This window comes from Chiroxiphia lanceolata, chromosome 1 (genome assembly GCF_009829145.1).
Source record: "Chiroxiphia lanceolata isolate bChiLan1 chromosome 1, bChiLan1.pri, whole genome shotgun sequence".
Taxonomy (NCBI): Eukaryota; Metazoa; Chordata; class Aves; order Passeriformes; family Pipridae; genus Chiroxiphia; species Chiroxiphia lanceolata.
Window position 1 is genome coordinate 25,693,721 of NC_045637.1, and position 23,059 is coordinate 25,716,779.

The following is a 23,059-nucleotide window of genomic DNA, read 5'->3' on the forward strand; positions in this document are numbered from 1 at the left end:
ACCTTACACATAGAACAATTGGAACGAAAGTATTACACCACAGAGATTTTCAAACTAAAGTTTCTAGATCTGCTGTAGACAAAAGAAGCCTTGTAAAATTTGCTACTTTTAGATTATTTTTAAATATTTGAAGATACTTTTTTGAAGGTTCTCCCATAATTTTGGCCTTGATATAGACCAGATAGTTTTTAAATTAGAAATCAATGCCAGACTTATGGTTGCTCACCATCTTTGTAAACTGAAATCACAGTAGACCAAAACATGTTCTGATATATGATCTGTGGACCTGAATTTACTTCAAGCTAAATTTGATGCTTATTACAAGATGCAAACCAGTTCATTAAAGCTCCATGTCCTTAAATATCTGCAGAAAAGGTAGATTTATCCAGATCATAAAATAAATTTTAAACATATTTTCAAAATCAACCAAAATTTCAAAGCCAGCCACAGAGGCAGACAAATACTGTTATAAATATGCATATAAATATACATATAAATACTTCCTCCCCTTCTGGAAATGTGTATGTGTTTATGATAAACACATGGAAAGATACTTTACATTCAATAGGTCCATTTACGTGTTTAAAATTAAGCATTTGTAAGTTTGCAAGATCAGGCCTATAGCATATGTGTATGTGCATGTACCTGTGTATGTACAGGAATAAAGAAGGCAGCTTGATAAGAAGTTCCATTCTATGCTCACTATTTTACTTGACATCTGACATTTGAAAAAATGAAGCTAAATGTCCTGGCAGTTCTGACAGTTCCAATACATTATCTGAAATCTGAAAAAAAACCCAAAACAATGCACACTTTTTTACTCTGAAGTAAATATATGAAGTGGATGTGCTTTTCTTTTTTTTGTTTGTTTGTTGTAGAGACATCTTCTTTTTATAGTGTCAACATGATAGCAGAAATACCAGTTTGCTGCTATATGTTGTATGACTGACAATAATACTCTCTGTAACATGTAGAAGGGAATAACTGATGAATTGGAAAATATATGGATGCCTACCGAAATGATTATGTAATGAAACACGAAGTCAAATGGTGGCATGCTTCTATTAATTGTAGATGATAGTAATTAATTTTCACTGCAGTTGCGATCGTGTCACTGCTTTCATAAGAACCCAGAATCCCCTTCCAGGAAAGTGTGAAATTGCATCTGGGCTCTGCAAGCCATGAAAGACTATAAATTTCTTTTAAAATAAGAGGGGGAGGCCTTCCTCGATACTGTACCTTAGAAAGAGGAAAAAACAAAGGGAAAAAGAAAATGATAATTGTTTTCTCTAAGGCTATTATCTAATGCAAAAGCAAACAATCTGACTGGAAATCAGCTAACAGAAGGGGATTAGAGAGTAGATCTGAGAGTGGCTTGATTTCTAGCACTGCTGTCTCTTCACACAGTGATGAGACACAGGCAGAGCAGCCAGGAGCTCTCCAGATGGCTAGAGAAAGTGTTTGTCTTGGGTTACTGCAGGGCAGTCTGGACTCTTAAAGCCGGGGAGGCATCATTAGGGAGCAAGTTAGATGTCCACCCAGTAAAAGCGAGTGAGAGAAAGAAAGAGTAGGCAAGCTGCCCGAGAGGGACCGCGCTCGCCTATTGTTAACATATACTTGACCCCCACTAACCTCCTCACGACACAGATGTCTCCTACCTCTATCACCTCCCACTGCTTTAAGCCCTCCCCCCCTGCACCTGGGTAGCGGGGCCGGCCCGGCTGCCGGCAGTATGCTGCCTGCCGCGCGCGCTGCCTGCTAGCGGGGAGCCGGGCGGAGCGGAGCGGGCAGAGCGGCGCAGCCTCGGGCGGGCGGCTCGGCTCGGCTCGGCTCGGCACCGCACGGCACCGGCGCGGCTCGGCTTCGCCGGGGGCTCAGCTATGCGTCGGCTGCTCGGGGACAGGCAGAGATCCCGCCACTGACAGCGGCCGCTCCCTGCGCTCCACATCACGTTTGTCTGAGACGGCGGCGGCGGCGGCAGCAAGGAGAAGGACTTGGGCATTAACTATCTCGACTTGGAGACTTTGCTTTATTTTTGGTTCTTGTCCTTTCCCGTGGAACCAGTAGTCGCTCTCGAGCTGATCCGCCTTTAAAAAAAAAAAAAAAAAGAGAGAGCGAGAGGGTGGTGGTGGGGGGGAAGAGCAGCTGGAGTTTCTCCTCAGCTCGTTTTGACTTTTGTGGACGTGGATCATCTGGACTGCGAAGGGAAGCCGCGCAGCGCTGCTCTCCCCTTTCCCACCCCCTCGCCCCTCCAGCAGCCTGGGCTGCCGGCTCTCCCCCGACCAGGACGGGAACTTTTATTTGCAGCTCACAGCCCGAAGCGAATGGTGGGCATCTCCGGTCCTCTGCAGTGTGAGTACGGGCGCGGGCAGGGTTGGGCAGGGCGCGCCGGGGCGGGAGCAGCCCGAGACCCTTTTCTTCCCCTTTCTCCTCTCCTGCAAGGTTTCCTCGGCTCTGAGGGGCTCCCGTGGCTGTAACTAACCCAGGAGGACCGGGGCTGCTGCTGTGCCCGGGCCAGTTTAGCGCTGCATGCAGCCTTACACGCTCTGTCCCCGGCTCACAAACTAGCACTCCGGATATTGCTCAAGAGCTTAGAATCAGAGTAACAGAGTTTTACTGAAAATAACCCTCCCGGGTACACATTATTCTATAGCGTTAGATTTCTGTCTGGATTTAGGGCTTGCCCTTTTTTTTTTCCTGCCTCCCCTCTCTCCAGACCTTAGCTCCGGCCCAAAGCGAGTCGGAGTGCCTGAAATATTTCTGATGGGATTGTTTTGTTTCGCTTGTTTGTTTCACTGCAATCGTAGGTTTATGCAGCACTGGTAACATTACTTGGGGCTATTTTGCAAGAAATATTTCAGGTGGTACGCGTCGCCTTTAGCAGCACCGCGATCTTGCAAGTATCTCGTTTCCTAAAACGACAGGATAACGTTAGAGATTGCATTTCCAGAACTGCAATACAATGTAACTGTGTCATCTTGTGTGACTGAGCCGAATGGTTCAATTCTATAAATTCGTAACAGATCGTCGATAAGGGAGATTGGAAGGATGAAAACCACATTCACAGCCATTTAGACGAGCCTTTGACTTTTGGCGAGTTCGAGTCCTTTTGTTAGTGTCAAAGTTGAGAAACTGGGTTTGGGATAGGGAAGGATTTGCCGCCCTAGGAGGAGCAGCCGTGATTCCGTAGCGGAGTTAATTTATATAGAAATATCTGTTATTCCTGTACTCTGCTTTCCTAAATGTTAGAGAGAAACCGAAAGTAACTAACCAGACGCAGCTCTTAAATAGCTTCTGCTCCAACCAGGAGCTAAAATGTTACTTCCTTTAGTTCACTGATAAGTTTAAAGGAGGGAGGGTAAAGGTACGAGGCAGCCTCCCCCTCCTGCCCCCCAAGTTGCAGCCGGAGCCGGGCGCAGCGGGACCGCCCTGCCCGACCGCAGCCGGGGCCATCCATCGCCGCGGTGGGGAACAGCCGCCTCGAAGCCGCTCGGATTTCTCTGGTAGAGTAGCCCTCCATCTCCCGGTCCTCAGCAGGCTCTGCCTGTCACCCTCTCCTACCTCTGCCGTGCCCTAAATCACGGCACAGAGAGGACCCGTCTCTCGCAGCCGCCCGGCTGTGACGCCTTGAGCCGGCAGCTCCTGCCCGCAGATAGCTCGGGAGCGGGCTGCGATCTGCTGAGTTCGAGGCAGCAAGTCTGCCCGAAAAAGCTGCCTAAGTTTTCCATTGCCAACCGCAGCCGGGCGGGAAGCGCCTGCCTTCGCTCGGCGGTGCGGCCCCAAGGTGCGCCGTGCACGGCTGCGCGCCTGCCTGCGCGGGCAGAGCAGGACGCGGTGACGGGCATGGCACGACGCGGCAGGGGCTGGGCAACCGTGGGTATAGACCTCTTAAAAGCAGCCTGCGGGAGCTGCCGTGCTGTGCCTGGGAAAGCAGCAAGTGCCAAACGCTTGGCTATTGGCAAAGCCCTGGCTAACTGCAAGGATGTCTTCTGAGTCTTGGTATGTACAGCCAAGCGTTTGCTCCAGCAAATACTGGTGTGCTTAATGTAACGCTGACCCCTTTAACTTTTAACATCGCTTCTCCTAATTAATCTGTTCAGGCCCCAGACTTAAATGGCTGTCCACAGCTGCTGCAAATTGATTTATCCCCTGATGGTGGTCCGAGTTGCTGACCAAAGCATTTTTTTTTTCCCCTCCCCATTTTTGGTCTACTAATCTGTTTTGACTTATTTCCTACTTACAGTAATGCCTGCATGCCTTTTGAAGGACTTAGAAATTATTTGCCTTTGACGTGTAGCTAGAAACATAATTATTGTATTTGTAAACACAATATGTTAGGGCTAAGGGTGAATATAATTTATTTAGCTACACTCTTGAAGCCTTACATTTCCGTCTCCATTTCTGCATCCTGACAGATGCAATGGAAAGTTTAAATATGCAACTTTGTTAACTGCAGTTTGAGGCAAGATATGAAAGACATTTTTAGAGTTGAATTCTATTATCCAGGTTTTCTGTTCTGCTTTTCTGTTAACGGTTTAGTGAATCTGGATAGACAGAGGATTGAAGCTGGTTTCCAATGGTTGTTAAAGCTGATGCTTGACCTTTCCATGGGAAGTCTGAAAACCTCATTCAGTTTATTCTGGGCTGATTTCCTAAGGAAATCCAATATGATCAGGGAATTTCCTTTAGCTCAGCTGAATGTTAAAAAAGTTAGTCCATCTTGGTTTTGAGTTCTGGTTTTAGCACTAGGTGTTTCTGTGGCTCCCCATCAAAAGGAAGAATAAGAGAGAAAAGACCTGAGTATGGCTCATTCATAACTGTATAGTCTACGAAGATATAAAGTTGGCAAAGGCTTTGTTAGATGTGAGACTCACTGCAGATTTGCTGTAAAGGTTTTTAATTAGGAACTTACACTGTTTGATAATAACTTTTCGATGGTCAGTTTCATCATATCTGAATCTTCAGTATAATTGCTACTACTTTCAATTAATGAGTCATTTTCCTTCGCTGTTGTGGGGAGCTCAACCACACAGAAACGCAAGAAAACACTGAACTCCACTAAAAACCCAACCCACCCTTAAACCCGTTGGTGTTTCTGGCATACTGGAGCCAGGCGAGGCATACAGGAGATGATGGCAGGACTTCTTCCTTCGGTCCTGTGCTTGCAGAAGGGTGAGAGGCTGGGTTCCCAAGCCCTGAGCATGCTGTAGGGAGACAAGAACCATTCTGTTTGTAATGGAATGCAGACAGCAGTGTTAGGTCACTGCTTCCTGGCAACTACTGCACAAGTTGTTTTTCTTCAAAGGCTTTGAGCTTTTAAATAGTTTCCAAAATCTTTTTAGGTAAAACATTGCCTTCTACCATTTTTGACCACCTTAACATTAACTTGTTTTGTGCCTAAATAATGACCAGTAAAACATCACATGGTGTCTCTCATCTGTGTACGCTTAACACTATGTATGCCTGCGCGCAGATGAAGTTTTATACTGGGAGTATTGTTTATAGAATAAAGGGGGAGAAAAATAGCTCCACCTGGAGTGCTGGTCAGTGGCTAGTCAGCTCAGGACATTCTTTCCTGTCAAATCCTGTTTCTCACTTCTCTGAAATGAACTTCAGACGACAGGCGTTGAATGCGAAGCTCGCCTCACTGAGGTTCTGTGCAGGCTGCGAACTCCTCGTTGTCAGGCGCTTTGGGTGAAATAGGCATCTGCAGTATTTGCATTGGGGATGGGAGAAACGGCTTGCAATTGTCATTTTCATCTTTCAAATCCACTTGCCACAGTCCATTACTGTTAAATCTTTAGCTAATTGAATAAGGATATTAGTATGTTGGTATTGCAGGAGCTTCAGATTTTTTAGATGGGGGGAGGAGAAGATCTTGTTCTTTGTTCTGTAGAAACTTAAGTTGTCATGCGGATATCAAGAAGACTTATTAGCTGAAATAAAACGTGAATTTGGTGTTCTGAAGGGGTTACTTCTTGTGGCTTGGCTAAAAAAATGTGAAAAGATAATTATTTTTAATCCGAATACATTAAAAAACTTTGATCCATTTTAGTTAGTAGCAGCCTGGTCTTTTTCATACAGTCTTTAAGAGCAACCTATAAAATTTAAAAAAGTTGAAACTGACACTGAATTGAGCATAAGTAATGAGAGTGTAAATTCTTAAAACATTGCCTTCCAGATTACATTGCCTTCATGTCTTTTCAAGTGAAAGATCTAAAAGAATTAGTTTAAAAACTGAACTTCTAATACAAAGGGTCTTGGTTTTCCACATAGATGTACCTTTTTAAAGAACTGCTTAAAAAATGCAGTTATGTTCTTATTTACTATAAACTTGATTAGTTTAATATATGGTAGCATAAATACATCAGGAAGTACTATACTATGTGGTTTTGTGGATAAAGAAAAATGATCAGCAGACGTAAAATCAAAGTCAAAATATCCTGCTCTTTAAAAGCCTTATTTCCTGCCCTCCACCCAATTTTCATCTGACAGACATTGACTTCCATCTTCATTTTTTTTTTTCTGCCATTGATATGAAAGTTTCCAAATAACGTTTAGAGAACAGTGGACATTTTATTAAGGTAAACATTAGTTCAGTATAATGGAGGTAATTGTAAGTGATAAGAGCAGAGCAGGTTATCTGTCTGTTGTTTAAACAGAAGGAGCTATTTTGCACCATTTCCAGTAGCCATCTGTAGAGGAGAAGGGTTTGCACCTGTCTGTCCACACTAATTATAGATTAGGTCCAAAGAAATGAAATTCGAGCAGGCTCTCTCTTAATGAAATCCATAGTGATTTTATTGTAAATGTGTTTTGTGTACAGACGGTGATGGTTGGTCTGTGAGTAAAATAAATTGCTGTATGACTGTTACGTACTTGTAGTTGTAAAGCAGGATACTGCTGCATTAACAAAAATGCTGAATAAAAATGCAGCGCTCCTTTTAAGTCCTAGGCTTCAGTGATGGCTCTAGCTAGGCTTAATCAAAAAGCTTCACTGTAAGCACAGTCTTTCAGGGGTATGGTTCAGGATAGACTTTTGAGTTATCATCACTTTCATGTCAATGTACTGGCAGGTAGGTGGTCCTTTGGCTGAAATATGAGGTAGAAATGGTTTCATGTTAAACATGTACACACATACATGCAGAGTATGTCAGAAATACTTTCCTCTGGTTTAACATTATATTACTACAATAAAGTGGAAAGAGTGAGAAATGCATTCTGCAGTAAAAGGTCACGTGAATTTCTACCACATCTGTTTATAGTAATTATGAACATAATTAACATAAGAATTACAAGTGAAGTAATGACAAGCTGAGCTATGAGATATTGTGCCACAATGGTCATATGTTGGAATTCTCACATTATAGCACACTAGAATTCACATATTCAATGCAAGAAAGAAAATGTTAGATTTTTATCTGTTTTAATGCTTCAAAACTTATCTGCCTGGGGCAGATGGACTTTACGCTTTAGAGGAAGGTAACCCATTATTATGAGAGTCAGTTGAAATTAAGATTTCTAGCCTGCAGCTTGGACTTTGAGACAGCTGTGCTTATGGAATGCCACTTCTGTTACACATTTGTACTCTGATTGTATTTATTTTATTAACACACGTTGTTTTATTTTTAAATGTGAATGTTTTCGCAGCAAACTGCTTACATTAGAAAGGATCCTGGATTAGTTTTTCTTTAGAGAATTGTGATTTGAGTAATAAAACTATGGCCAACATAGATATTAGATGCACATGGTGGCCCTGCGAGATGGGAATCTGACTGATACTATATTAGTTCATGGAAAGATATGTATGTATTTCAAGGAAAAGCTCTGTAACAGAAATATCAAAAAAGAACAGTCTCTCATTTGTGTATAATAGTTTGAAAGAACATATTCAGAGAGAAAGCTCTGTGTTACCTTGCAGGTTGAATTAATAAGTAACTTTTATTTAGAAATGCATAGAACATACCATTAAGTTTAGGACCTAAGGTTTCAAACAAATTGACTAACTTTTGTAATATGACCTGTCCTATTACCTCTAAATATGGTTGTCACACAACTGACAACTGGAGGAAGTTGAGGGAGAAGTGGCCCTTCTTCAGGGTAAAAATACTGGCTGAGGAATGCGTAGTAAATTTTTGACATGTGAAAAATCAGTTTGCCTTTATTGAAATATCAAAGTCTTGGTTTTGCGATAGGAACATTTGACCAATTGCTTTCTTTCCAAGGCTAAAAATATACAGTGGTTTATGAAAAATAAAAAAAAAATTACCTTGTGCTACATCTCAGTGATACCAAGAGGTTTTCGCATTATTGGATTAGTGGAGGATTTGTGACAGACCCCTTCTTATCTGACATTCATTGCGGTGACACGATTTTCACACACATGCCCTTCCCCCATCTAGGTTCTGGTTTTCACTTTGTATTACGTGTCAAATTCCCTTTATTTCTTTTCTTGTGGAAAAAACTGCTATCTTGGACGAGTGATTTTGGAAGGAGTTCTGCACTGAACAATGCCAGTCTCACTCTAGCGTGCTGTCATTGTCCTCATCCCAGTCTGTGCGGTACTCCTTCGCAGACGCACAATGGAAATGTGTTTCCTTTACAAATAAGTGTTGATTCTTGGGGAGAAACGTTTTAAAAACTTTAAAACCCGAGTGCACAGAGTACCCTTGGCAGCCTGGTGCTGGCATAACCAATTCTGCTGGCTGGCTGTGTTCTTGGTAGTCAGGCCAGGCTGCTTTGCTGCCTCCCCTCCCGATACCTCGTGCTAACCCTGTGCTCTTTGATGAATCCCGACAAAATAGCCCCTCTGTTTTGTCAGAACCTGAGTTGTGAAGTGTAGGGACCTACTCTGGCTTACCGCTCATCCTCTGGCGAATGATACAAGCACTTTGTAGCGGCAGGGCTGTGTTCAGGCTTTTCCGCCACTGGCGAGGCTGAGCAGGTTGAGTTAGGTCGGGACTTGGCCAAACTGGGAGGGGGTACATTCCCTGACTGCTCTGGGAATTTCTGGGCCGAGAGCCGTCATGCTTCGTGCGGGACGTAGGTATGGTCTGTGAGGTGGAAGCTAGGCTGAAGGCAACCAAAGGGAACATCGCCTTGGTGGGACTGGAAGCGACTCCAGGCAGAGGAGCCAGAGCTGCGCGTCCCTGCGTCTCTGGCAGGGTCCTTATCCCAGAAAGGTGTCGGGGCAACTTGCAGGGACAGAGCCGGGCCGAACACCTGTCAGAGGTCAGGCACGCACACAGACCCGGGCAGCCCGAGCGCCGCCGCCTTCTCCCCCGGTGGGCGGCGCGGAGGTGGCGCCTCTCCTCGTGTCGGGCGCGGCCTCCCCGGGGACCCCGCGCCGCGCCGGCCCCGGCCCCGCTGCCTCGCACATCCTGGGGCCGCCATCTGGGCCGCGCTGATACCGTAATCGCCCCGATGCACGCCGCCGTCCCGCTCCCCCCGCGCCGGCGGGGCCGCGGAGGCGCGATGCTCCGTCCTTGCGCCGCAGATAAGCTGCGAGGCGCTTGAGGCGCACAAAGCCCGGCCGCGCCGGTGCCTCCTCCTCCCTCCCGCCGCCGGAAGGTAAAATCTCCACCCGCGGGCGGGAGAGGCGGAGAGGCGGGCTGGGAAACACTCCTCGCCGCCTCACGCCGCCCGGCCCGGCTCCCTCGGCGCTGCACAAGTGATAGGCGCGGGGAGAAGTGAAGATGTAACCACCTATTATCTCCCCCCGGAGCGGGCGGGGGATTTACGGGCAGAGATTAGCCGGTGGGGAAAGGGGATCTGCCTTTTGTTGTGCTGCCTGCCCCCGTCCCCGGGCCGCGCTGAGGGGAGGGAGGAGGTGGCCGCAGAACAATAGGGGTCTGAGGGACCCCACTTTAAAGACAGCCCAGGGGGTGCGGAGAGCGGCTTGCGTGGGTGTCGCACGGGACGAGGAGGGGGAGCCCCGGCTGGGGTGGCGGCGGGGCTGTCACGGCCGGGCACCCACCGCTCACTCACGGGCTGGTTTCAGTGAATACTCCTGGCTTACGAAATCCCCGCAGAGGATGACAGCGGGCTTTAGGAAGAAAAAGTGGCCTCTTTGCTCCTTTTTTTTTTTTTTTTTTTTTGGGGTTGGGGGGGGAGGGTGGGGACTTTCTTGTTGTTTTGGACGGACTTTTGGTGGTGCTTTCTAAGTTCTCTCCTAGATTAAGATGACTTGCGTGCTAAGTGTGTGCACGCACGCCGCTTTAGCAAACGGCTTTATCAGTGCTCATATCTTAAAGCAACATTAAACAATTACCTTTATATTTAAAAGTTTGAAATATTTATATTGCCGTTTCACTTTGTCAAGTGTTTGTGCAGATAGATATATAGATATGATCCGGTAACTAAAAGCCTAATTAAAATTTGTTTAAAGCCAGGGGGGCATGTATTCTTGTTGACAGCAGCAGATCGATAGGGTAAGACAATAGAGCCCCATTATTTTACTTCCATTGACTGAACATATTGACATTTCAGGTTTGCGATTGCCTCAGTGAGCATGATGAAACACTGAAATTCATGAACCAACTGTCTGGAGTGGCACATATATTACTGTATGTCATCTCTGCCTTCAGGTTACCTTATCACTGAAGCAGAATGGTAATGGATGGCAGCAGAGTACTTCAGAGGGGTTAAGGCTCTATCAGTTAAGAAGCTGACACATAGCAGGTTTCAGGAGTATCTTTAATTACACCTAGAATTATGTACAAGGGAAGATGGTCCTGCTTACGTGCTGCTGCACTTCAGAGTTTACAGGCTCAGAAGCAGACAGGATAAAAAGGTACTTATATTTCATTTTTTATATACGTGACTTGATACCTTTAACTTTTGCAGGAGTCCAAGGGTTTCTGATTGTGCTGTTTGCATGCTCCCCATGTGTACCAATGGCAGCATCTCAACCCCGTCTTGATGCTCAAATTCCAGAGCATCTGCTAGACCTTCTCCCAGTCTGAAGACTGCAAAGGAAACAAAGAGAAACTTTAAAACAGATAAATGGTCTTTGAGTTTCTCTCCCCTCAACATGTTTTATTAACAATGCTCAGGGAATTCAATGCAGAGAGACTATAGCAGAATGATACACAAATACACATTTTTTTCCTTAGTATAAGCATCATAAAAAGAAATGTCTGTGCAATATGGGCATTTGTATGCATGATTGTATATAAATGCATATATAAAGAAGACCCACTGTCTGCAGAACATGCAGTGTGTCTAGTATTTCAAAGGCTTTCAGATCATTTTTAAAATCTAGCTGACTGTAGAATGAAGCCCATCAGGGTAAGGCAGAGATAGAGACTGAAATTAATTTAAAGCAGACAAAGAGCAAATACGGAAGAGCCACTAGTGATTTAACTAATTTTTAAAAGTAAGTGGAATGAAAATATAAAATGTATTCTGAGTGTGCCATCTACTCAGCAACTGTTGCCATCGAGTGGACTGCTGATGCCCTTTAAGATGGTAAAAAGAAAACTAGCCCTTTATACCATTTTCCTGAAAATGTTAGGCTTCTGTTTGATCAGCAGGTGCTGTTGAGATGAAAGCCATGTGTAAATTTTCAGAAGGCCAAAAGTGTCAATTCAGAAAAGGAAAGTGATAAGAGAAAATGCAATCAGTTTTCCTGTTTTCAATTTGTGCAGGATTTGAAGAGCTGTTTTGTTAAACTGCTACATCTGCTCCAATATGAATATTGAACTACTTCCACTAAAAATAACACCCTATAATTTGGCAGCCATTGCAATCTTTTGTTAATGCAAGTGGGTTATTTGGGAAAAAAAAACCCTATTCTGAAAAATCTCCTGCCTAATGTGCATTTTTATTTATCGGCACTTTTATCTTCAGTAGATAAAATGGCATTATACAATTAGGACCATATCTATTTGGACTGGAAAAATGACACTGGATAGCTGAATGTCAGTATATTGCTAAAAGGATTTAACTCGTACATTTAAAATAATTTTATTAATAAACTATGGCTATCTTAAAATGGTGACTATTTTCCCATGGCAACAATACAGCTTTACTTACCACTGAGAACCTTGTGGAAGTAAAGGATGTTCAGAGTATGACAACATTCTTTGGCTTGTTTCATTCCTAATGTAGCTGCAAATCTTAAGTTTAGGCTGATCAAGGACATTTTAGTTAGTGGGGACTTTGCAGTAACTTTTTCCATGGCAAATGAAATGATTGAATTAGATTTGAATACATATATACAAAAATATTCACTGCTGTGGAGCTGCTAATCCACCTGAGTTTTATGACCTGAAAGCATAGTATTGGTAGAGCATACATTTCTGTCACAGGCATCTCTGGAGAAAATAACATTTTTGCTTTTTGATTAAAAAACCCCCAAAACAACAAACCCACCAACAACCTAATGGAAAGGGTATGTGTTTGTTAATTTTATAAATAAGGGTCTAAATGAAGAATTGACAATTCACTGTTACATCTATGGAGACCTATGTACATAACATGAGTAAATGTGCATAATAGAATGAGAGCTTTTATTGCTTTATTTCAACATAGAGAATTATCCAGTTTTAATATTAGAGTGGGTTTTAGTTGTTGAATTCTGATCTAATCTAGTAGTCAGGAACTCATTTTTTTTGTAGGTGTCTGCATGGGAAAGTGCCTTGCTGATGCTTCGGTTTGGTTTTGCAGTTGAATTTGTAAGCTTTTGACCTTAGGGGGATTTTTCTCAAAGTGATCTAAGATCAGAAGTAATTAAAATTCAGTAAACTGAAATTTAAATATAGAATGGATTTAGTGTGAGATCTGTGCTTGTGGTAGGTTGTCTAGAAGTCTGTGGCATGTCTACTTTATAGTTCGTGTTCTGGGACAATTTATGCACACATGTGCATAAATTTATGTTGAATGACAGAGAGTTAATTATTTATACAGATTTTATCCAAAACTCTGTATACTCCTGAAACATAACAAAAAGCCTCCCTCCCCAGAAGAGTGTTTACATCCCGTGACAGTCACTAGATTCAAATCTTCTCAACATGAAAGTTGTTTCCTTTCCTCCAAACCTTCTTTTCCCCAACAAAGCTAACCCTGTTAAACCTCACCTTCTGTGGGATGTATACATAGTTATAGACATATGTACGAGCAGTAAATATTACAGAAAACATGGCCGATTGGGGCAAAATGTCTGTAGCCTTAAATAGCTCGTGATTTCTGCCAACAGCAGGAGCCGCGCTGAGGAGGCCCTACCTCGGCTGACCCGGGGTTGGCGGAGCCTTGGGAGCCCCACGTTGTGCTCGGTGCCTGCGTGGGGCTTTCTGCTCGCCAATATTGCCGAGCAAAGGCTCCGTCTCAGAGATACTGTGGAGATACTGTCTACCTGAAGAGTTTCTAAACCAAGGAGCTTTCTGCTCTGGTCATGGGATTTTCTGGTACTTTTCACGGAGGTTGGGGTGGAGTCCAGCCCCAAAAGAAAGATTATAGCTGGATGCAAGGTATCCAGATTTCCTTATCTAAATGTTCTGAACACATTCATGGGAGTGCTCTTTCTTCTTTGCCAAAAATGCTGTGTGCAGTTTTGCTGTTCCTATTGAATAATTGCCATATTTAACTTCAGTGTTTGTGAATGGAAATGTGAATATGGAAAGAATACTTTAATGGTCCCTCTCATTTTCTGTAACACAGCTTGGGATGTCTGGAAAGGAAGAACATTCTAGATATTCAAAATATTTCAGAATACACACAAAGAATCTAATAGAAGTTCTGCAACTTAGTTTTGTTTGTATATAGTTTTTGGACATGTGTGATATGGTGACTTATTTAAGGGATACCTTTTTTACTCAGTATTATTTGTTGAATGTAGTATTCATAAAAGTACAGTTGTGTTACAGAACTGTACAGCTACGATATTCCTGAATGATCTCATATTGCAACATGATGATAGGGGATCTTCATGGGATAGTTCATGATTTCTTCAGTCATTTCAGAAGGTGTTTGATTCATTGCCACTTTCATATCTATCAAGATTGGTAGACTCTAGTGCTTACAACAAAGTAAATATGCAAAGTTCATGGAGAATAGAGAATATGTTCTTTTGGAAATTAGGTTGCGGTCTGGAAAGACAGAAGACTCCACCTAGTGGAGTGGAATTAATATGCACATGGTGGCAGGCAGTGGCGTATAATAAAAAAAGGATCATTTATGAAAAGCCAAGTGGATGCAGAGAGTAAACCTCAGGAATTTTGACAAGCATCTGGAGTGATTGTTGTATGACCATTACAGATTGTACCAGACTGTAGTTACTTCTGAAGCTCTAGGAGGCTTAGTATGTCTGCCATGTTGGATGTTAAGATGCAGTTTGCATAAGTAGTAGGCAGTACCACTACCCATTTTCTTTTATGGTGCCTTTTATTTGGAGACCTACTGTCTACAGTTTTTGGTTTGTGATGGTGACCACACAGGAGCCCTTTATGGTTGTGGCACAGGTGTCATTTTAAATAGCTTGGGCAAAAACCCCCAATTCAGCTTCTATGCCACCACTTTTTCCCATAATTACTTAATTTTCAGAATACATTTTCTGGCCTTCATTTCATTTATTTTTGTAATGGCAATATCAGGATGCTGGTTCTTTATGCTGTCATGACAGGTTGTGTGGTACATTGACTAAATTTGTGTGGCCTTCTGGTAGTCACAAGGTTTAACCAATTCTCCAATGAAGCATCAAATTACACAGGGTTTTGTACCTGTGCTTTGCTGTCCATTGGTTTGGTCATGCTGAGTTACTAGGTTATAATAGAATGAATTTTAAAGCTGGGATATGAGCGAACACCCAACTTGAACAGCAAAGGTACTGTCCCAAAATCCTCTTGGAATATTTATTGTAACATTGAATCACACCTGCATTAGACAAGTTCAGGAAGAGAACTCCCCCGGGCCATCTTTGGTCAGTGAGGGAGGGTGAGGCTATTGCCAGAAAGTGAGATGGTTAGGGTGCAAAATAGGAGACAGAATGATACTGCTGCAAAGGATGTTTGGGAAGAGTGCTCCAAAGAAGCGTTTTCAGTGACATCCAGGTGAGATTTGTTGCCAGAGCCATTAAAGCATAAGGGTGCCAGAGAAAGCTGCCAACAAATGTGGGGATAATGGCATCTGCAGGTTTGCCATCAATGGATGGTAGTGCCAAGGTGATTTTTTATTTTATTTTAATGGTGACATTGCTAAAAGTATTTAAGGGTAATGTTATAGAAAGTGTTTTAGTGAGTGAAGTCACTGAGTTCTAGGAACCATTAAGCAAAAGCTGTTTCATGACTGTACTATTTATTATTTTTAAAGCTTGATGGCAAACCACTTAATGCTGGAAAGGCATGCTGCAACCTGTATTAAAGCATGCTGCGGGTGTGAACAGGGAAACCATCCTACTGAACTGAAGAGCCTAGCATAGTTTCTGAATGTTATATGCGTTTATGTGCGCCATGATAAATTAATTCAACTCCGTGGATCAGCAGAGCTTAAAAACGTGGAATTAAAATACTGGAGCTGAGAATTTCCATGGTATTCACATGACCAATTCTCGCTGAAAATAGTGTTTCTTTAAACGCCAGTGTGAGGGTCTGGACTGTGAGGCTGTCTGTGCTCCCATCTCACATCTGTGATCTTGACAATACTTTGTTGGATCGATTCTGAGGCTTAGATCCAGATATGTCCCTAATAAAGTGGGCTAGCTCAGGTCTTAATGTAAAGCAAGGCATTCTTTTTGAATTGTAAATCACAGACTTACCTGATGAGACTTCCGTATAGAGGAGAGAAAAAGCCTATTGCTTCCCTAAAAATACTCTCAAGAGATTTCTGTTGAGCCCATGGGGCCAGGATTCTTCTCAGCTTGTGTATCCCAAGAGCTGTTTTAAACTGTGTTTAAGCCAGCTGCCTGCTCCAGATTTTTCTAAAGAAGTGCACAGCTACAGTAAATAACAGCTACAGTAGTTTTAAGGAGGGAATCAATGTAGAATTGTCCTTCCACATTCTGAGATTTATTTGTCCCATCCTCTTCACATGAGCAGGTTTTGATGTTAAATTTCTTTGGGTTTTTTTTTTTTTAAGTCCAGGCCTAAATTTGACCATCTCTTACAGAGCTATTGTTGGCCACTATTGTTTTTATTATCCCATAACTTCTCTGGGAAGAGAAGGATGGGCAGGACCTCAGTGACATTGCCAGAGCAAATCATCAGTGGCTGTGTCTGCCCCCTAGGAGGTCACAGGAAGCAGGTGGCTGTGTTAATTGTCCTCGCTCCCAACTCTTGTCCTTCCTGGAGGTAATTTAGAAGTGGTCAGGAAGTGTCAGGTCTGCTGTGTCTCCCCAGGTTCACTACTTCAGGCATTCATAATGATTTGAGGTATGTGCCAGGCAAGGGAAACTGCCTGGGAATCCTTACCGTCCTTCCTAAGCTGTGTGGCTACCTGGCTGGGAGGGCTGAATGCCTGTTCCTGCAGAGTGTGTCTCGTGTTGCAGCTGGAATCCAGCAGAATAACAAAAAATTGTATTAAAAAAAAAAAAAAGTATTTCCCTATCATACAGTGTCTTCCTTCTTTAAAGCTATTGATAGAAATCCTAGGTAAGAACACTACTAAAACTCAGAGGTGCGTGAAATATTTCTGGAATCTATAGTCCACTTTTATCTGGTGAGTCGTGGGTAAGGAATGTAAGTGCATTTTCTGCGTAGGCCAGTTTTAATTGTCTTTGTTGCAACTGCAACAAGAGTAGTGTGGGATCCCTAAATGGCACTCAGTGCCGTGCTTTTGAAAATCAATTAGGGTCTTGCTACTTTGGATGAGCTCCTTGTTAATAGCTTGCTTGATTTTTTTTAGCAGTGAAGGTGCACAGCGTTGCTGAGTATCTCACTGCGAGTGTCACACCCAATGCGGTAAGCCAGGTTTTGAACTACCAGTAATGTTTCTTTGAAGTGTCTTTTGGAAAGTACCCACTCATGTTGGAAGTGATGTGAGTTGAGTAATAAATATCATACTAGTTATTTATGTGACATATGCATTTGGGGTGAAAACTGAGCTCAGGTGTACTCTTGGTTTTACTGAGACTACTTGCCTAAAGAAGGTGTGCTGCAGGATTATGTGGCTGGTGAATCATACTGATTTCTGAATCACTCTTGCAAAATACCAGCCTGAGGTACTAACAAATAGTGAATAGACTGTGCTTGGACTGGTGCATTATTTAAAGAGTAGCATTTAAAAGCAGAATATTTTGTAAAATGTTAGTTTAAAAACTACTTCGAAATTTACTTCCATCAAACCAGGAAAAATGCCTCCTTCAGAAGGGAAAAGTTGTCACTATTGTGGAAGAATATCTAATTTTTATCCAGCTATTTGCTATTTAAGCTCCCTTTTCAGTGCAAGGAGATCAGCTGACAACAGCAGCAACCAAATCATGTTTGCAGCTGGGAAATTACAGTAGACCCTAAGATCTGCAACTGTCAACCACGAACACAGATGCCTTCAAAGTTCTGTTTTTCTTCCATGTGGAAGTCGTTGGCATGGAACAGATGCCTTCATTTTGGAGAAACCAACCGCTCGATCTAATTGGGTCTCTCTTCTCTTGTCCTCTAGGGACAGTCTCTCACAGATGAAATTAGATGAGAGAAGAGAAAAAAAAAAGACACAGTCATACACACTCGCACATGATATGAAGCAGGAGTTTTCAGAATCCCTCTCTGTTTTGTCACGTGGAACTGTAATACAGCTGGAAGATTTCACTCCATTTTTAGCACTCTACACACATGATGATGCTATATGAAAAACATGCAAATGAAAGTATATATCTGTCCAAAGTTTATTATTAATTTAGGCATGCTTGTTTAGAAATAAGCATATGCAGCCCATATTACTTTAGTGTTACATGTTGATTTCTATCAGTGCTGCAGTCTCAAAAATTTAAAGTTAAATAGCAGAAGAGACAAGATGCTTAAAAAAACTTTTGTGTCAGTGGTGGAATCAAAGTATTTTCATTAAATGGTTTGGTAGTTGTTAATATGTGAGGGGAAAAAACAAGTAATGTACTTCAAATTTCACCTAGCATTACGGGCGTTCAATTAAGGAAGCACCTTTACAGGAACTTCAGCAGAATTAGTCTGATGAACACCTGTGATGAGGCATTGCTGGGAATCTTGTGGTAGGGTACTGAAGTGACTGTGTTCTCTTAAATGCAGATACTTAAAATGAGATGATGGTAATGGGACTTGGAGGCTCTAAGAGAGCAAGAGAGAGGAAGAATCTGCCTACCCTGTGCCTATCAAAGGCCTTTGTAGCTCCCTCTCCCTGCTGGTGTAACAGCTACCAAGTCATTGTGGTTTATGTTATTTAGTACTATTAAAATAAATTAATACCAACTTTAGGTTACCTTAATAAGCTTGGTTGTGAACTGTGACAATCAGGCAGCGCTGTTTATTCTTGGGTAGAGTGGGTGTCTCCAGGAGGTGGGTGCAGCAGGGATCAGGGACTGCCAGGAAGTAAACTGCTGCTACTGGTACCAAGAGCCTGGAGGCTTGTCATCTCTGAATGCTTCTTCCTTCTTAAGTTTTATTTTCTAGCACAAGTTGGGTTTTTTTTGTTTTAGTTGTTTTTTGTTTGTTTGTTTGGTTTGGTTTTTTTTTTGTTTTGTTTTTTAGTATACTGCAATTTGATGTAATGGTCCATGTTTTATGTAATGCATTTACTACTCCTGTGGTGCTTCCATTTCTAAAAAGTAGAGCATAAATGTCATCAGCAATGAAAATTGTTATCTTGGTCCTGCCTTGGTCTGGATAGTTGGTAGAAGGCAGTCTGCTGAGTTTCCTGCTGACCCCCAGGAGCTGTGTGGGTGGAGGACGTTTGAAGGGACTTCTAGCAGTTAGAAGGAAGCCCCAAGTAAACTTAGTTTTGAACTGATGACTCTAAAGCTTTTATAAAGGGAGATTCTTTGTTGTAGGACTCAGGTTACAAGTCGCAGAACTTGAGTGCGACAGTGTGCTGCTCTTAGCATTGTATTTCTGAAGAACCACATATTAAACGAAAAATTTAAGTGGAGAAATGCCTAGGTGATGAGGGGATTTCTGGTGGTAACTAGGAAGTACAATAATGAATGATTTCTTTTGAGGCTGATCCTCATATTTGTAGTCTTTACATCCTATTAATTCCTTGAAAGATAAGCTGATACAAGAATGATTTGCCAGAGCCAGCGGATCTTCTAAAAATCTTGGCTTGGGTTTTATCCCCCTTCTCTCCACATACAAGATAAAAGCACTGTGAATATGAGGTTAACTGAATTCAAATAGAAGACTCTCTAGAGTTATTGCATTCCTTAGAAAATAAATACATTTCTCATATGGTTGAGATTGATCAAAAAAGTATTCTGTATGCCAGTGATTACATTCCCATCTGTGATTAAGGTTTTCTGTCTGCATCTGGTTTTCACATTATATTTCTGTAACAAGAATCCTTTATATGGCAGAGTTCACTCTCTGTATTTTCTATTAGCTGCAGCTTGAACTACTGCACGGATCGCAGATTTACACATGTGGTTTTCATTACTTCATACCATTGAGAAAAAGTAATATTTGTTTGGGAAAGTATGTTTTTCAAAATTTCCATGGTAATACAACATGTTGATCCTTTTTTAAAACACTCTTGTAAGACTACAAATTGTTTGAGGCATTCTGCTTTCAGTGAAGTTCAGACATTGGACAATTTTGTGTGTACATTTGAACAACAGCAGCAGTTTACAATTCAGGAAGCAAAAATATATTTAAGAAAGGAGATTAGTGTAGAATGGGTATAGCAGAATGCATCCATCACTTTGGAAAACGTGGCATATAGAAAAAATGAACATGGGTCTGAAACAAAGAAAGAGTAGTAAGTTGAAGTGATGTCTTCATTGTAAAGTGGATGACAGATGGGTACTTTTTTTTTGGAGTCAGAATTTTTTTACAATAAGAGATTTTAAGTCTTTCACCAGCCATGAAAAAGGAGTATGCTATTCAGCAGACACAAACATTGAATTGTTGTATGTTACATAATTGAACATGTTTGATCATAATTGTTTCTAGTGGCCAAATTAGTAAAGGTTAGCAAAACATGAATACATCTTTAGAGATGGCTGCTGTGTGTAATTCTGAATCCAAAATATGATGTTAATTTAACGTTCCACTGTAAGACCGTATTTCAACCAGATTGTGCTATTGTCACTCGGTAGAAAACTTAATGTTTAAATGATTTCAGTGACATTATTAGGCCACTTGGTCAGTGAAGGATTTTTCAGTTTCGGTAGGGGCATGAGTTTATTGCCATAAAAATCAGATGAAACAATAACAACAATTCAGAGAATGTTGTATGCATTTATGGAAATGTAAAGTGTTATGCAGAAGTCTGGGCAATTGAAAAGTACACAGTTCACGGTAAGACACAACTGAAAGGTAAATTTATTGCCTGTGTAAGAACATTATGACAAGTCGAGAACTTTATACTAAATAAAAATCATTTTAGAAAAGTAGTTATTGTACACAAGTTGAGGAGTCCTAACCATATTTTGCAGATTATTTTACAAATACCAGAGGCAGTTGTGTCACATTGAAAGCTCCACAGTTGCCAAATTCCGGGTAGAGTCTTGCAGTTCTTACCACTTGTTTTCACTAAAATCAGTGGAATTTTAGCTTCTGTCCGGCCTGTGGGCCACTGGAAAGAAAGGACTTTGGTGAACTTCTTTGTTCTGAAACCTTAACTTGGGAAGGTTTGTTTTGATTTGGGAAGGGTGCTTGTTTGTGGGATAGATTGCCATTTCTAGCACAAACACAAGTGATCTTTTGCAAATGCCCTTGGGCGATGCATTTTTTTGCAGAAAGATCTAGTCCAGGAGAAGGCTGAGCTGGGTTTCATGCATGCAGCTGCGGCAGCTCCTTATGCATGCTTAACTTTATGTCCCGAAATACCTGAGTAGTGGTTGCAGACTGAAGCATGTACGTAACTGTGTGTGCCTGGCTCTGAAAATCTTTCTGTCTTGACATAATTATGAACCCCTGAAAAGCATATTAATGTCTTGGAAAAACTGACAACACTGTAATACAGACTGTGTCACAAATGACAGAGTATTTGTGTAGCCCCAAATAAACAGTTTCTGTAGGTGTTGGAGTGGGAGGGGAAATTGTCTTTTCAAAAGTGGGAGGATGATTTGTAAATATATCAATAGGTTTTTGATCTGCCTTTCTTGTTGAAATGTGTTTGCTGTTATGACTTACAAGTACAAATCAGAATAGCAATGTCTAAATTGGGAGGTCTCTCTTTTTAGTAACCATGTTCATTTAATAAATGATTCTCTAGAGCTTCTGTTGAACCAGGTAAAGTATATAATATTTTATATTATGTAAATGTATTCAAAACCAAGCATTTTTATAGAATTGACTACTAGGTATAATATAGGCTGCCTTTAGTTTGTTGCCTTCTGTATGTCAACTTTTTTAACAGAGCAAGTTGTGAAACAGCCTTTGTCGAAGAATTGATGCAGTTTTAAAGTGCTGCCTTATATTAGCTACAAAAATGTGGTTAATTGGTTTAGAATGATAACGTTTCTGTCTTCCCTTTTTATTTAAAAGACTACTATTATAATGCAAATGAAGGGGTGTGGTGCTTCAAACTGGCTGTGATATATGCTTTTTTTTTTTTTTCATTTGTTGTTGTCAATAGAAAAGATTGATCTCTGGGCTGGTGAACATAGTATCTGTCCCAGTCAGAAAAGGAAAGAGGAAATTAGCAGAGCGATTGGTGGAGAATGATATCTGTCAAAAGAAACACTTGGAGAGCACTGAGTTTAGTGATAGGTGACTGCCGGAAAAAAGAGAACTTTGAATTTTGTCAAGGTAAGGAACGGAAAAATATTTGATTTTATTATGTGCATACCTTTTAGAAGTTATTTTTAATGATTGTACCTTGCCTTGTAAACTGTAATTAAAAAAGAAATCTTTCTTTTTAGCCTCCAAAGATTCTGCCTAAATCAATGAAGTTGCTGTCTTTGTTTTAATATCACTGAGAAAGAGTACAGCAATGCCAGTAATATCCCACCAGTGGTGACTTTTCTAAAATCTTAATTACGTATATGTGAAATTTTTAACTGTGGGGTTCTTTCTGTGCTTTTGATGGCATAGTTGCTCTTTATATGTAAATATTATTGGTTGGGTTGTGGAAATAATGAAGTTCAGTTTCTTGAACTGTGAGGTGGAACAGTATTTGCAGCCAGGTTAAGGGACAGCTGTAATCACGTTGGCATAACGCTTGTTTGTAATTTAGTGGAGGCCTCTGGTAAACTCATTGCATTGGGAATCTGTGATAAATTTGATTGAGATGATATTGAGAATGGATATTTCTGCTTCTTGTATGTAAAGATTTTTACTGGAAAAGTAAATCTGCTATTGCAGGACAAAATTTCTAGATAATGCATGACTGTCATTCCTGTCTTTACTGTAACTACGTTTTTTCTCCTAAAATGGTGTGTCTGGATGGCAAGAAACTGCTAAACTGATTTTAAGTGCTTTCCAACACACTTGGATAACTTTCTTGCTCAGTATTGGACCATATCACCTGACATAACTTTGATAGAGTATGATACCAAAATAAGGTGAACAGTGTCTGAATACTCTAGGCTATGCTCTGGTCAGTTTTAAAGGTAGCTAAGCCTTGATGATATCACTTTCCCACCTGAGACACCATGGCTCATGCTGCTCTGCCTGTGGAGTGTGGAGAGGTGGAGAACAGCTGAGAGCACCAGTGGGAGCCTCTGCACATCGCCTTGTGGCAAGGGGCTGGGCCTGAGGTTTTGTGCACCAGTGTGAACATACTTTTAAAAAATTAAATCCTATTAAAATGAATTACATTCTAATTTGAGTTCCTAGCTCAGTTTAAAACAAGTAAGTGCTTCTCTGGGACCTTCCTGTACTCAGGCAGCATTGGAAGAGAATGAATAATCTTAGCAGGGTTTCTTCTTGCATTTTTATTTTGCTAATTTAGCAGTGTGTAGCTTCTGACTAATTCTCCTTTTTACTATCTACAGTCTGTT

The 23,059-nt window shown here is 41.6% G+C and overlaps 1 protein-coding gene across 6 annotated transcripts in view; it reads left to right on the forward strand.

The window, feature by feature from the left end:
• Positions 1-1,833: 1,833 nt before the first annotated feature.
• The window catches only part of RUNX1T1 (RUNX1 partner transcriptional co-repressor 1), a 112,191-nt gene continuing 90,965 nt past the window's right edge, over positions 1,834-23,059 (forward strand). Inside the window, exons 1-3 of one of the 6 annotated variants that reach the window (XM_032696238.1) lie at positions 9,556-9,570; positions 10,587-10,792; positions 21,694-21,866. In XM_032696238.1, the coding sequence (XP_032552129.1) occupies positions 21,779-21,866 (88 nt within the window). In that variant the 5' untranslated portion in view covers positions 9,556-9,570; positions 10,587-10,792; positions 21,694-21,778. Of the gene's footprint in view, positions 2,353-9,555; positions 9,571-9,628; positions 9,757-10,480; positions 10,793-21,693; positions 21,867-23,059 lie in introns of those variants that run through there. The other 5 variants (XM_032696218.1, XM_032696208.1, XM_032696265.1 and 2 more) reach the window with 5 other exon arrangements.